The 14456-nt window shown below is 67.3% G+C and overlaps 7 protein-coding genes across 7 annotated transcripts; 5 read left to right on the top strand and 2 right to left on the bottom strand.

Moving 5' to 3' along the window:
* Positions 1-219: 219 nt before the first annotated feature.
* MICPUN_59674 (major facilitator superfamily) lies at positions 220-1806 on the top strand (the record flags this gene model as incomplete). Its single annotated transcript, XM_002503349.1, has 1 exon — positions 220-1806. The coding sequence occupies one exon, from the start codon at positions 220-222 to the stop codon at positions 1804-1806; it is 1587 nt and encodes a 528-aa protein (XP_002503395.1).
* A 119-nt stretch (positions 1807-1925) lies between these two features.
* MICPUN_59673 (predicted protein) lies at positions 1926-2954 on the top strand (the record flags this gene model as incomplete). The annotated part of the gene is made up of 1 exon (XM_002503348.1): positions 1926-2954. The coding sequence occupies one exon, from the start codon at positions 1926-1928 to the stop codon at positions 2952-2954; it is 1029 nt and encodes a 342-aa protein (XP_002503394.1).
* Positions 2955-3136: 182 nt separating this feature from the next.
* Positions 3137-4403, top strand: MICPUN_59672 (predicted protein; the record flags this gene model as incomplete). Its single annotated transcript, XM_002503347.1, has 2 exons — positions 3137-4352; positions 4396-4403. 2 exons carry the CDS (start codon positions 3137-3139, stop codon positions 4401-4403), a joined length of 1224 nt encoding a protein of 407 aa, XP_002503393.1.
* A 4-nt stretch (positions 4404-4407) lies between these two features.
* On the bottom strand, positions 4408-5105 carry MICPUN_108522 (predicted protein). Its single transcript, XM_002503000.1, has one exon. It carries the CDS (start codon positions 5043-5045, stop codon positions 4458-4460), a length of 588 nt encoding a protein of 195 aa, XP_002503046.1. The 5' UTR covers positions 5046-5105; the 3' UTR covers positions 4408-4457.
* Positions 5106-6139: 1034 nt separating this feature from the next.
* On the top strand, positions 6140-7060 carry MICPUN_108521 (predicted protein). The gene has a single exon (XM_002503346.1). It carries the CDS (start codon positions 6200-6202, stop codon positions 7025-7027), a length of 828 nt encoding a protein of 275 aa, XP_002503392.1. The 5' UTR covers positions 6140-6199; the 3' UTR covers positions 7028-7060.
* Positions 7061-7163: 103 nt separating this feature from the next.
* On the top strand, positions 7164-8618 carry MICPUN_59669 (set domain protein; the record flags this gene model as incomplete). The annotated part of the gene is made up of 1 exon (XM_002503345.1): positions 7164-8618. One exon carries the CDS (start codon positions 7164-7166, stop codon positions 8616-8618), a length of 1455 nt encoding a protein of 484 aa, XP_002503391.1.
* Positions 8619-8722: 104 nt separating this feature from the next.
* On the bottom strand, positions 8723-14365 carry MICPUN_101227 (predicted protein; the record flags this gene model as incomplete). Its single annotated transcript, XM_002502999.1, has 3 exons — positions 8723-13841; positions 13938-14190; positions 14317-14365. 3 exons carry the CDS (start codon positions 14363-14365, stop codon positions 8723-8725), a joined length of 5421 nt encoding a protein of 1806 aa, XP_002503045.1.
* Between the last annotated feature and the right edge of the window lie 91 nt (positions 14366-14456).

The following is a 14456-nucleotide window of genomic DNA, read 5'->3' as shown; positions in this document are numbered from 1 at the left end:
CGTCGCGTCGCTCACTTCGATGCTCCCGCTTCGATTCTACGTGCTGTCCCTCGGGTCGATGCTGGCGGGCGCGACCGTGGTGCACAACATCTACAAGCCCGACCTCACCATCCCCGGCGCCGCACCCGCCTCGCCCGCCCCGCCCGGCCGCTGAGAGCCCCACAACCCGCCGGGCTTCAAAAATCACGCGCGAAGGCCGAGATTTGGGATAGGGCGAGGATGGCGAGCGACGGGTTGGGCCGCGTGGAGGCCGCCTGGTTCACCCCGTCGCGTCTCCTCCTCCTCTTCTGCCTCATGTCGCTGCTCATCTACCTCGACCGCGGAACCATGTCCAGCGCGGCGGTGAGCGGCAACCCCGGGGGCGACGCCCCCGGCTCGCCCCCGCCCTCGGGGCTCCAGGGCGAGTTCGGCATATCCTACTACCAGTACGGCTGGCTCCAGGCGGCGTTCATGATCGGGCTCCTGTGCGGCTCCCCCGTCTTCTCCGCGCTCGCCAAACGCGCCAACCCGTTCCGGCTCATCGCCGTGGGCCTCGGCACGTGGACCGTCGCCACGATGGCGTGCGCGACGTCCCCGAATTATTCGTGCCTCTTTCTCGCTCGGACCTTCGTGGGCGTCGGCGAGGCGTCCTTCTGCGCGCTCGCCGCGCCCTTCATCGACGACTTCGCGCCGAGGGGCAAGAAGGCCACGTGGCTCGCGTGCTTCTACCTGTGCATCCCGCTCGGCGTCGCCCTCGGGTTCATGTACGGCGGCGTCGTCGGCGGCGCGCCGAGGATGGGATGGCGGTGGGCGTTTGCGTTGGAATCCGCGGCTATGCTCCCGGTGGTGATGTTTTGCGTTTCGTCGGCTCCCATTCCGATGCGCGGCGTGTCTGTTGCGTCTTCATCTTCTCACGTCTCCTCCGACGATGCGGGGTTCGGGACGATGACGAATGGCGCGGGAGGCGAGGGGAGCTGCGAGAGCGACGCCGAGAGCGATGCCGCCGGCGACGGCTACGGATCTGATCGTCGTTTGAGAGAAAGGTCACGCCGGAGAAATCGTCGCCGTTTGGGGATCTCTTCCGAGACGGCGGCGCGTGAGTTTTTGCGCGACGCCGCCGAGCTCACGCGCCACCCGATCTACGTCGCCACCGTGGTTGGATACGTCGCGTACACCGCCGTCATCGGCGTGTACGCCGTGTGGGGACCCAAGGCTGCGTACGCCGTGTTTTCAACCGACTTACGCACGCCGAGCACTGCGGATCTGGTGCTCGGTTTGGTCACCGTCGTCGCCGGCGCGGGGGGCACCGCGATCGGCGGCGTCGCGGTGGACAGACTTGGGGACTCGGTGGGCAACGCACTGGCGGTGTGCGCCGTGTCCGGGGCGGCGGGGTTTATCTTGCTGGAGGTCGCGTTTGCGTCGACTTCGTTTCCCGTTTTTTTGGCGTTTTTTTTGTTGGGTGAAACCGCTGCTTTCGTCACGCAGGCGCCGATCAACGCCGTGGTGTTGTGGTCCGTGCCCCCCGGTACAAGGCCGCTCGCGTGTTCCATGACCACCGTGGCGATACACGCGCTCGGGGACGTGCCCACGCCGCCGCTGTTCGGCGCGACGCTGCAGGCGCTGGCGGGTGGGGGCGCGTTGAAGCCCGAGCACTGGCGCATCGCTCTGTGCGCGTTCACCGCGGGGCTGCTGGTGAGCGCCGGAGTCTTGGCGAGGACGGCGATGAGGGCGGGGAGAGGCGCGGGGGGGAGGGAGGGTGGGGACGGGGAGGAGGGTGGGGACGGGGAGGAGGGGGGGAGCGCGCCTCTGCTCGGCGGCTCGGAGTAGCTAGAGAGATTAGTTGTCCACCCACCGGTCGCGTTTTCCATCGCGCCTTTATCATAAAATATTGGCGCCAAACCAGATCTCATCCCAGACACAGGCGAGCGCGTTCCGACTGTGTTTCGATGCCGCGATCCAAGCGGCCCAGGTTATCCGCCGCGCCGCAGCATACGGCCGGAAACGCGAGCTCCGAGGATGCAGGAGACGTGCCCGTGCCCGTTCCACCTGGAAACCTCCTTTGCCCGATCAGCTTGTGTATGTATCGAGACCCGGTTGTGGTGGTCGAGTCGGGTCATACGTACGATCGGAGCCAGATCATGCAACACTTTGCGCGCCGCCAAACGGATCCGAAAACAAATCGTCGCCTGCACAGCACGATGGTGGTGACGAACTGGGCGATGCGAGACACGGTTCAGGAATGGCTGGATCGCCATCCGGGATACACGCCCGACGAATGGGGCAGTAGAGAGCTTCTGCCCGTGCAGGGTGAGGCGCCGGTGGAGACCGCTGACCCCGGCAATCGCGACGCGTTGATGCTTCAAATGTGGCGTGAGTTGTGCCCTGAACTGCGGGCTATTTGGGGGGAGGGGGATGATCCATCGGAGCAGTGGCGAGGTGTGACGATGGAAAACGGCCGGGTGGTGAAGCTTGAGTTGAAAGACGTTGGCCTGACCGGAGCGGTGCAGGCGTGCATCGGGTGGTTCACGTCGCTGAGGGTGTTGTACCTCAACAACAACAAGCTGACGAGCGTGCCGGCGGAGATCGGGCAGCTCACGTCGCTGGAGGAGTTGCACCTCCACGAGAATCAGCTGACGAGCGTGCCGGCGGAGATCGGGCAGCTCACGTCGCTGACGAGCTTGGACCTCAGCAACGACCAGCTGACGAGCGTGCCGGCGGAGATCGGGCAGCTCACGTCGTTGTGGCAGTTGCAACTCCACTGCAATCGGCTGACGAGCGTGCCGGCGTCGATCGGGCGGCTCACGTCGCTGACGAGCTTGGACCTCAGCAACGACCAGCTGACGAGCGTGCCGGCGGAGATCGGGCAGCTCACGTCGCTGAGAAAATTGAACCTCACGAACCATCGGCTATCTATCTTGCCAAGAGCGATAGGCGTGCTGGCCGTGAATGGGTGCGAGGTGTTCCTGCATCATTAGCCTCTTATTAGTACCTCTTCGTACTAAGATTAGCTAGCTAGCTAAGTGTGCCATATTGAGTTTGGCAGCACGACCCTGCGCGGGGCGGAGTGGATGCATGCCCTTAGCCTGTGCCTAAATTTCGACCGTTACGTCCAAGAAAGAAATCTCGCCGCTGAGACACACGCAGGACACACGCAGCCATGGCCACCGACGCCACGCTCCCCTTTGTCATCGTCGACGCGTTCACCTCCGTCCGGTTCGGCGGTAACCCCGCCGCGGTGGTGGTGCTCCCGCGGGAGGAGCCCGGCAAGCGGCGGCACGCGCCCCCGCCCGACGGGATCAAATGGGAGTACGGCGTGATGCCGGCTTCGCACGAGCTGAGCGGCCGAGACGGCTGGCCCCCCGACCTGTTCCTCCAGGACGTCGCTCGCGAGATGAACCTCTCGGAGACGGCGTTCGTGCGCGAGAAGCTGGACCGCCGCCGGACGGTGGGCAGGGGCGACGACGAGGAGCTCTTCGCGGACTACGACCTCCGATGGTTCACCCCGAGCGGCGCCGAGGTTGACCTGTGCGGGCACGCCACGCTCGCGTCGGCGCACGCGCTGTGGGACACCGCGCGCGTCGCGCCGTTCGCGGTCATCCGCTTCCACACCAGGTCCGGCATCCTCCCCGTGGTTCCGCTGGGCGAGGGCGCCGCCGAGCTCAACTTTCCGAGCGCCGCACCGAACATGCTCCTCCTGGGCGCACCGCCCGAAGCCGTCCGAGCACCGCCCAGGGCGCCTCTGGAGTCCAAATCGAAATCTGACGGCGACGACGATGGTGACGGGTCCGCCGCCGCCGCCGCATCCGACGACGACGACGCGACCGACAACCCCGCGGGTGTCACCCCAGAGACTGTCGCCGCCGCGCTCGGCCTCTCCAACCTCCGCGCCGACGTGGACGGAGAACCGACGGGCGACGTCGTGTACCCGATCGTCGCGGGACGAAACTCGATCGGCGACACGTTCGCGATCTACCCCGACCCCGCGCACGTTCTCGCCGCGCGCCCGCACCCCAAGCGCATCGCCGCGCTCGGCGGCAGGGGTCTCGTGGTCACCGCGCCGGGCGGCGTCGCGACGAGACAGGGCGGCGCCCGCGTGGATTTCACGTGCAGGTTCTTCGCGCCCAACATCGGCATTCACGAAGATCCCGTCACCGGATCCGCGTTTTGCGGTCTCGGTCCGTACTGGACGGATGCGCTGGGGATCGAGCGCGGGAAAGAGGCGGTGGGGTACCAGGCGAGCGCGAGGGGCGGGGTGGTTCGCGTGGCGGTGGGCACCGGGGTTAAGGGGGTTAAAGGGGGAGGGCGGGTGGAGGAGAGGGTGAGCATCCGCGGGTCATGCGTGACGAGCGCTCGAGGGGAGTTGATGGATTCGGGTCTCAACGGGTACAGGCCGCCCGGCGCTGGAGACGGCCACAGCGGCGTGACGTTCAAGGATTGATGGGAATCATTCGAACATGGGATATGATGGCACGACGCGTTCACCGCTCGCCATCGCCGCCCTCCTCGGGTTTTTGCTCCGCCGCCGCCGCGGCTTCCTTCTCCTTGACGCGCTCCATGATCTGGTCCGCCACCTTGGCCTTCCATCCCTCCTCGCCGCCGTCGTCCATGATCCCCAGGACGCTCCTTCCCATGACGGCGAACGTGACGACGTCGGCGAAGACGAGGATGACGCCGAGCTTGCCGAACTTGACCGCCGTGGACCCGACGTCGATGCCGCCGCCCGAAGCTCCCTCGTCCTCGTCGTCCGCCGAGGGCGCGGGTGCCTCCTTCGTGGCGACGCCGGACTCGGCGAGGGATTCCTTGACGATGCCCCCGAGGGACGAGGCGCCGCTGACGGTCTCCTCGAGGAGCCAGTCGATGGGCTGTTTGCCCGCCGCGAGCGCGGGGGCGGCTGGGGCCAGGGTCAGGGCGAGAGCTCCCGCGAGCAACCCCGCGACGCCGCCCCGGCGGTCCGTCCAATCGATGCGCACGACGCCTCCGTTCCCGCGAGCGTCTTCGCGCTCGACGTCCGCTGCACCGATCGCCGCGCGAGGGCCGCGCCGCGCCGCGGACCCGCGCGTGCGCATCGCGCGCGTCGCCGTCGCGAGCGGGCGCGCGAACACCGCGGACCCGAGCGCGTGCGATGCCATCGTCGCTGTGACGGCCCCGCGGGTTTCTTCCCGCAGCCACGAAGTGGCTGTGGCGAGACACCCGCGTGTGGCTGCGTGGGTCCGACGTGCGCTCGCGGCCGCAAGAATGGCCACGTCGACGGATAGCTCGGCACTTTCACCACCGCCCGGTACCGTCGAAGATGTCGATGCTCGCGTCGCCCGCCTTCGCGCCGCGCGCCGCGCCGGCCCCGCCGCGCGCCGCGCCGGCCCCGCCGCGCGTCGCCCCCGGCCTCCGCCGCGCGTCGCCCGTCGCGCCCCGCGCCGGCGTCGCCCTCGCCCGCCGTCGCGAGCATCGCACGGGCGCCCGCCCCGAAAAAGCGGCGACGACGACGACGCGCTCCGCGGTCCTCCCCGCCGCCTCCCTCGGCGCTCGCTTCAACCCCACCGTCCGCGGCGCGTCGCTCGTCCCCACCGCGGTCGTCGAGCCCCCGGCCTCCGCCTCCGCCGCGCCCGTCGACTCCGACGCCGCCGACTTCGACTGGCATCGCAACTGGTACCCCGTCGCGTTCGAGGCGGATCTCAGCGACGCCCCGTACACCTTCACGTTACTGGGCGAGCCCCTCGTGTTCTGGAAGGACCACACCGCCCCCGCGGGGACCAACCCGTACAGGTGCACCGCGGACAAGTGCCCGCACCGACTCGTCCCGCTCTCCGAGGGCCGCGTCAACGAACGCGGCGAGATCGAGTGCGGGTACCACGGGTGGACGTTCAGGGGCGACGACGGAAAGTGCACCGCCATCCCGCAGCTCCCGGCGGGTGGTCCCGCGATGGACACCGCGCTCGCGTCCCCGCGGTCGTGCGTCACCCCGTACCACGCGCAGGTGGCGCAAGGCATCCTCTGGGTCTATCCCGTCTCCAAGATGACATGCGGCGACGACGTCGAAGCGCTTCCCCCTCTGCCGTTGATCCCCGAGCTCGACGATCCGGAGTGCGTGTGCCAGGACATTCACCGCGACTTGCCGATGGACTACGGGACGTTGCTGGAGAACGTGATGGACGTGAGCCACGTGCCGTTCACGCACCACAACTCCGTGGGTAAACGCGAGAACGCCACCCCCGTGGTGCTCGAGATGGTCGGGGATCTCAAGGCTGGGGGGTTCGAGGGCATCTGGCGTGAGGGGCCGCGCAACGGCAAATACGGTTCGCAGTACACCGAATTCGCGGCGCCTTCGCTGATGCGTCACACGCTCAAGACGGACGCGTTCACGACGCTGACGGTGGTGTACGCCGTGCCCACGACACCGGGTCGGTGCAGGCTGATGGCCAGGTTCCCGTTCATCTTCAAGGCTGCGCCGCCCAGGATCATCTTCAAGCTCGTCCCCCGGTGGTGGTCGCACCTCAACCAAAACGCAATCCTGGAGGATGACCAGATCTTCCTCCACAAGCAGGAGCGATTGATCGAGATCGAGCGAAACGTCAAGAACAAGAGCTACGCGCAGGCGTGCTACATGCCCACAAAGGCGGACACCTACGTCGGCGCCTTTCGAAAGTGGATCGTGGAGATGGCCGGCGGCCACCCGGCGTGGCCCGCCGGGATGGAAAACCAACTGCCGCCGCAGGAGAACAGCAGGACGATCCTGCTCGACAGGTTCAACGCCCACACCGCGTCGTGCAAATCGTGCTCCGTGGCGCTGAGGAACATCACCATGCTCCGGAAGGTGCTCAGGGTGGCGAGCATCGTGGCGCTGGCGGCGGCGGCGACGGCGTTCGCGCGCATGGGCGCGGCTTCGCCGAAACTGTCCATCGGGTTGGCGGTGGTCGCCGCGGCCATGGCGGGCGCCAGGGAGTGGCTCGGCGGCGTGGTTGGTAAGATGCGGGTGGGGCCGTACCCTCCCCCGAGGAGGCCGCCGTCGATGATGGAATCGGCGCTGGAGCAGGCCCGCATCGCGCTCATCTAGGAACGTTCGTTCATCGTGACTCATCCGATCTCGAGACTCATCCGTCGACGTCGTCTCACGCCGTTCGTCTCGTCAATACTCTCGCCGACTTTCGTGCAACATGTGCCAAACCCTGACGCACGCGTCGCGCTCGATCATGGGCGTGACGGACGATTTCGTGGCCTGGTGCGAGGCGAAGGGCGCCGACCTGTCCAAGGTTGAGCTCCGCGACGCCACCGGCTCCCCCGTGACGCGCCCCGTCGATCTCCTCCTCGGCGCCGAGCACCTCGGACGCGTGGACGCGGAGATCCGCGGCCGCGGCGTCTTCGCCCGCACCGCCGTGAGCAAGGGCGACGTCGTGCTCTCCGTGCCCTACGCCGCGTGCATCGGCACCGAGGGCCTGCGATGCGGCGCCGGCCGCGATCAACCGCCGCCTTTCGAGGGCGCCAGCGCGGCCGCGAGGCTCGCGTGGACGCTCCTCTCCCTCCGATCGGATGCGGACTGGGCGCCGTACCTCGTCGCGCTTCCCCACTCGCTAGACACTCCGACGTCCGGCGCGTGGTCGCGCAAGGAGATCGCGGAGCTGCAGGTGGCCGACGTCATCGCCGCCGCGGCGATGACCCTCGCGAGGGACGCGCGAAGCGTTCCGATGATCGTCGCGCGACGCGACGGCGTCGACGAGAAGGACGCCGCCGCCGACGAGCGCCTCTCCGCCGATTGGGCGTGGGCGCTGTCGTGCGTGCGGTCCAGGGCCATCGAGCTGGAGTATCCCAACGGCGCCACGCAGTCGTTCCTCGTGCCGTTCGTGGACATGCTCAACCACGCGCACGTCGACCCGGCGGTCGCGTGGACGTCCGAGGATGCGCACCGCCGCGGGCACCTCAACCGCGACGGTCCCCAGCCCAAAAAAACGGACGACGAAGATTCGGTCGCCACCGAAGACGAGGAACTTCAGAAGGACCTGGGCAAGGTGGTGCTCATCGCGATGAGGGACATCTCGGAGGGCGAGGAGATCACCATCTCCTACGACGAGGGCGCGCCGACGGACCCGTTCGTGCTCCACATGGGCTTCATCGGCGGGCACAACCCGAGCGACTCGGTGGAGATTTTTAAGAGTCTCAGAGCCGCGGCGGCGTGGTTCGCCAACGCGTTCAGGGGCGTGGACGGTGAGCTGGTCGTGGACGTGGCCAAGGCGAACGTCATCGCGGACCAGTTCGTTAAGAGGGAGAGGGCGACGTACGGCGGGGAGTCGCATCACGCGAGGTTGGGCTGGGGCGGCCGCGTGTCTAACGCGTTGGTGGACATGTTCGAGGTGTTCTTCGGGCAGATTATGCCGGAGGAGGATCCGATGGACATGGCGACGCACGCGATCAGGGTGCGGTGCGAGGAGATGCTCGCGTCGTTTCCCACGACCGCGGGTGACGATATGGAGGCGCTGGAGAGCGCGGGGGAGGAGATGAGCGCGCGGCAAAAACTGGCGACGGAGTTCCGGTTGCGGAAGAAGGCGATACTGCAGCACATGCTCGAGGGCCTCGGGACAACGGAAGGGGCGGCCGAGGAGGGCGACGAGGCGAAGGAGGGCGACGAGGCGAAGGGCGAGGAGAAGAAGTGATCGTCATCGTTACATGTCATTCAACGCACGCCCGTTTTTCGTGCGCCGTTTGTTCATCGCGTTTCGTCTGCGTTTTGTCTTCTTCCTCGTCGTCCTCCTCCTTGTCACGCCATCGTCGCGCCCATTGGCCACTTGCGCGGGTCCATCGGCGCGAAAAAGTACCTCTCCGGCTCCGCCGCGCGTCCGTACCGGTCTCCTTCCCCCGCCACCACCCTAAACTCCAGCTGGCCCGCGTCCACCAGCGCCTGGACGAGCTCCGCCGCGCACGACGGCGTCAGCGCCGGCGTCATGTGCTCCACCAACGCCCGCTCCGGAACCCCCGGGCACTTCAACGCGTGCGTCACGCACCGGCGCTTGAGCGCGTCCATGAACGGCGCGTTCACCTCGCCGTCGGGAAGGAGCCACGGGCGGATCATCGGCCCGCCGGGAAGGAGATCGTCGGCGACTTCAGCCCCCAATTGATCAATCGGCAGCCTGAACCGAGCGGCTCGCGCGACGCCGACGTACCGAGGCGTCGCGTGGAACCCGTTCACTTCGCAGATTCGACCGCCCAGCGCCGCCCTCCTCAGCGCGGCGCGAAGCGCGGCGACGGACGCGTTGGCGAAGACGGCGTTTGTGAGACGGCGTTTGTGCGTTTGTGCCAGCTGTGTCGACGTCGTGATTGAAGGGTTCAGCGCCTTGGTCGTCTCGGAGGCGTCCGAGTCGGGGTTGGCGACGATCGGGCTCGCGGCCTCGGGCTCAGCCTTGGCGTCGGAAGTCGCCTTGAGCTCCTCCGCCAGCGCCTTGAGCTCCTCCGCGGTGGCGCCGTCGGCGCCCCGGGACTCGACCGCCGCCACGACGGCATCCTCCGACACCCTCGAGTGCACCGCGTCGTCGTCGTCGTCGGCGGCGGCGGCGTTGGCGTTTGCGTTTGCGTCGCGCCGTCGATTCGACACGGACGTTCCAGCGTTGGGTCCCGGCCGGACCACGACGTCGAGGTTCACCCGCGCCAGAGGCAGCGCGTTCTCGGTGACGCCCCCCCCGCCGTCGCCGTCGTCGCACGTCGCTCCGAAGACGTCGAACGACCCGCGCACGGCGGGAGACTCTCCGTCGTCGTCGACGACGCCGCGCGCGGGATCAAACGGAGCGAGCTCCGCCTCGCCGGTGACGATCGCCGCGAGGATGGCGAGCACCTGCGCGGAGCTCGGGCGGGACGGGATCCTCGCGGACGATGACGCCGTCAGGGACGCGAGCCCGGCTCGGAGGGACTCGGCGGCGGCGGGGCACGCGGCGTAGCCAAAGTTTTCCGCGTCGACGTCGTCCCTCGCTTTTAGAAACTTATCGGTGAAACGCATGCACTCGACGTCTCCATTAGGGGCCGGCCCGGGCCTCGGCGCGAGCAGCTTGGCCCGCGCGAGGAGCCCCATCCCGTGTTCGACCCGGTCCTCGCCGACGGAGCGAACCGCCGCCTCGAGCGTCCGAGTCCCGCGCCGGACCGTCTCTGGATCGAGCCCGGAATGACACGCCTCGTCGCGAAACGACACGAGCATCTTGACGAGCTCCACGGCGTGCGCGTACTCGATGAGCGTCGCGGGGTTGAGTTCGTCGCTGCGAACACGTCGAGTGACGGCGACGTCCTCATCCGACGCGTCGTCGGAGGCGTCGGAGTCGGAGTCGGAGTCGGAGTCGGAATCCGAGTCGGAATCCGAGTCGGAAGCGTCGGAGTCGGAGTCGACGAGCCGGGCCACCGGAATCTCGTCGTCCGAACGCCACTCGGTGTCCGTGTCCGTCTCGGAATCCTCCGCGCGGGTCCTCGCGTAGTGGTACTCCGCGGCGGCGGCGTAGGCGATGGGGTGCTTCTCCAACGCCTCGTCGATCCCCTTCGCCAGCTCGTCGTCGACGGCGACGCACCAGACCCCTTTCGAGTCCCACGAGTTCGAGTCGACGTCCGACGAACGTCCGACGCGTTCAACGTCGTCGTCGTCGGACAATGTCTCGCCGCGCTGCTTGGCGAGCAGACGGTCGCTCGCCCACCGCTCCCTCGCCGTCGCTCCGCGCTCGCGCATCGCCGGGACGAGCGAATCCAGCTCGCCGAAAATCCCGGGCACCTGGCGACTCAACTTGGTCCAACGGCGCTGGCACCGATGGACGTCGGTGGGGAGGCCGCCGCCCTTCGACGCGGCGTTCTCCATGAGCCCCTTACCGGACTCCCCGAAGCACACGCGCGCGCGACAGACCGCCATGAGCATGTTCTTGTCCATCTCTCGCGTCCACCGGAGGCGAAGCTTGGGAAGCGCGCTCATCGGGTCCATCGCTCGGCGGTTCCCGCCGGCTCGATCCTCGTCATCCTCCGCGCGCGTCTCCCGCGCCGTAGCGCCCGGGGCGATGAGGCGCGGGAGCCGGCCGGCGTTCGTCGCGCCGTCCCGCTTCGATCTCTTCAGCTCCCTCTTCTCAGCCTTTTCCCTCGATATCTCAGCCTTCCGCTTCAGGTTAGCCTTGACGTCCTCCTGGCTGATGGTCCCGTCGGCGGTGAGCTGGTTTACCACCCTCATCCAGTCGTTTATGACAAAGTGGTTGAGCACCTCGACCGGGATGGTGTTGCGGGCGGCGATCTCGCGAACCTGGTCCTGGGTGAGGACGTTCGTGGCGCGTAGAAACACGGATCGCGCGGCGGCCTTCTCGGCGTCGGCGTTGTTTTCGTTTTCGTCGTTTTCCTTTCCCTCGTCGCTTTTCTTTGCCGAATTCACCCGCTCGCGAATCTCCGATTCGTTGAGCCTGATCTTGTCGAGCTCGTCGAGGAGGACGACCCTCTGGCGGATGGTCAGGTCCCTCAACCGCGACCAGGTCTTTGCCGAGCAGATCCCCGTCCCCTTTTCGAAGTTGAGGCCGTTCTTAGACAGCTGCAGGGAGGGGAAGGCGCCCCTCATGTCGGGCTTCGCAACCGTCTCGCCGCGTTTATCCTTCTCCTTCGAGCCGCTCATCCCCTTGAACGTAGCCTCCAACGCGTTCCAGTACTCCTCGTGGCCCGCTCGAGAGTCCACGCGCACGGTGCACCAGAGCCCCGGCGCGTCGTCGTCCTCGTCCTCCCTCGGTGTTCTGGTCTGGAACCTCGCCTCCGGGGCGAGGCGGTAGATGCCGGTGTCCACCTTCTCGACGATCCCCATCGTCTGCAGCCACTTGAGCAGGTTGGCGAGCTTCTTCTCAGCCTCCTGCCGGGTGAGGATCGCGGCGGCCCTCCTCGCCTTGGGCAAAGTCCCGGGAGGCTTTCGGCTCCCCACCAGCGCCAGCTCCTGCTCCGGCGTCAAGTCGCCGAGTCGCTTCTCGTTGAGCGCGAGCGTCTGGAGCGTCGCCAGCATCTTGGCCTCCACCTCGCAGAGCTTCCTCGGCGCCGGTATGAGCTTCAGAAAGAGCTCGATGGGCATCCGCGCCATGCAAAGCTCGCCCGCGTTGAAGTCCGCGCCGCTTTTACCGCCGCCGAAGATCTCATCCACGAGAAACGCGTGAAAGTATCGAAGCCGAATCGCGTTCGCCATCACGTACCCGCTCTCCAGCGAGTACAGGCTCCTGAACGTCTTGAACGGTAAGTCTTGACCCGGTGATTGACCCGGTGGTTGAACGGCCGGGTCGGTCACCGCCGCGTCGGTCATCGCCGCGTGTCGCATGCGCGGCTTCGCGCCCGGGTTCTTAAACGTGAGGAGGGCGACGGGGCCCGGCGAGGCCGGGGACGACGTCAAGGCGAGTTCCCGACCGGAAACGCCGGGTGCCTCCTTTTCCTTTTCCTGTTCTTCGCCCTTCTTCTTCTCCGGCGCGATCGGCGGGGTGATGGCGTACACGTCCTTCGCCCGCGACCACCATTTCTGCTTCATGGCCTTCGACGTCTCGGCGATTTCGACGGCGATGCGCCTCTTGACGGCGTCGGTGAGCCGGGGAAAGTCGACCGCCACGAGAACGTCCTGGACCTTCGCGTCGCCCAACGACGTCACCGTGTCCACCGTCACCGACTCGATCCGCAACTGACCCGTCGCCACCATGTCTTCGCACAGCCTCGTGACGTACTTGGAGTCGATCGGATTGGGTTTGTTCAACCAGCCGCCCATTAGACGAGGCACGAACATCTTGACGACGTATCCGCGCTCGTCGACGTGTCGCCTCAAGAGCGTCTGCCTCTCTCGCATCATCACGCCCGCGGCTTTGGCGCCGGCGGCCCCTCCTCCTCCTTTTTCTTTTCCGGGCGGCGCCGCCTCCTTCAGTCCCGCGTAGTGGATCCACCGGACCTGGTTCTTCCCTTCCTGCTTCGTCGTCGACTCGACGCCGTACAGGTTGGGATACTTGAACATGAGGTCCAGTTTCTTGCCAAACTCCTTCGCTGTGAGCTTGAACCTGGCGGCGAGATCGTGCGCGCGGAGGCCGCCGTCACCCGCCGCCTTGCACAGCGCGACGATCTGATCCTCGATCACGGATGTCACGAGGAGCTCGCCCCCGCCCACGCCGAAGCCGTCGCCGTCCTCGCCGTCCTCGCCGTCTCGATCGTCGGAACCACCGCGGTCGCAGAGTCGCAGAGCCGGGTGCTCCGTCGCCAGCTGTGTCCCCGCGTCGTCCCCGCTCTCCTTGTCGTGGATCGCGACGATCGCCGTCGCCGTGCCCTTCTCCACCATGTGATCCTTCACCCTGGCGAAAATCTTGCCGATCCGGCTCTTCGCCCCGGGGTTCTCGATCTCCTCATCCGTCCACCCCTTGCGTTCCTTGAGCCACCTGTACAGCTCGACGCCGAGGTCGGACTGGAACATCGCGCCGCGCTCCCCGCCGTGCGCGTGCATGGACCCGGCGAACACCGCCGCGATCTCCTCGATGTCCCGAGCGTTGAGGTAGTTTTGCTCCCCCTCGGCGTCGACGCTCGCGTTAAAATCCGGAGCGGGCGCGAACCGTGCCAGGTAATGCACCGACGTCTTCTCCCGCCGTTCGCCGTCCAGGAGCGCCTCCCTCCTGCGCACCAGCCCCGCGGCGACTAAGGTCTTGACCTGGTACGCCACCTTCTGCGCGCTGTCGTTGCCCTTGGTGAGGTTGAGCAGCGCCGACGTCGGGACCCCCGCGTGTCTCGAGCGAGCCGTCGCGTCCAGCACCGCGCGGCCGTCGGATCCCGTCTTCATCGACCAGACGCGTTCGTCGCCCAGGCCGAGCGCGAGGTCGCGCGCGGGGACGCGCGCGACGACGCGGACGTTCTTCGTCTCCGCGTCTCGTCTGGTTCTGTGGAAAGGGGACGACGGGATTGTTATTTTATTTTTTTCCGCGCGTCGGGTCGGGTCGGGCGCGGGATCTGGCGGGGCGGGACGGGGCGCGCACCTCAGCGACGGGTCGTCGAGCTTCATCGCGCGCTTCTCGATCTCCTTCTCCTCGATCTCCTTCCACATCGACGTCTTGGTGTCCTTGTCGATCTCGTCGTAGGCGGTCTCGGGCAACAGCGACTTGACGAAGACGAACTCGTCGCTCGATGCGAGCTGCGTCAGCCTGGCCCACGCGCGATCCTTGCGCTCGTCCGAGAGCGGCGCCTCGTCGCCGCCGCGGAGACGCTCGAAAAGCTCGAGTATCGTGCATCCTGCGGGTAGAAACAACGCGCCGTCGGGTCAGAATAAGGAGGGAACGACGCGGCACCGGTCGCGATGACCGCCGCGAAGAGGGGCGCATCCTTTGAAAACGCGCGAAGCGGGGCGGGAATGCGCACCGGTCGAGCCCTCGAGCGCCACCTCCAGGAACACATCGTCGCCGGACATGTCGCCACGGCCCCTCGCGCGCCGTTCGTCCCCTCCGGACGCGCCCTCGACGCCCCGACCGCGGGGAGAAGTGGCCGACGAGCGAGGACGC

The sequence above is a fragment of the Micromonas commoda genome, chromosome 6, assembly GCF_000090985.2.
Source record: "Micromonas commoda chromosome 6, complete sequence".
Classification (NCBI taxonomy): domain Eukaryota; kingdom Viridiplantae; phylum Chlorophyta; class Mamiellophyceae; order Mamiellales; family Mamiellaceae; genus Micromonas; species Micromonas commoda.
The sequence above is the reverse complement of the archived record's forward strand: the minus strand, read 5'-3'. Positions and strand labels throughout refer to the sequence as shown.

Excerpts from the sequence above, each read along its gene's own strand:
- MICPUN_108521 (XM_002503346.1), top strand. The coding sequence starts at position 6,200 with ATGGTCGGGGATCTCAAGGCTGGGGGGTTCGAGGGCATCTGGCGTGAG.
- MICPUN_108522 (XM_002503000.1), bottom strand. The coding sequence starts at position 5,045 with ATGCGCACGCGCGGGTCCGCGGCGCGGCGCGGCCCTCGCGCGGCGATC.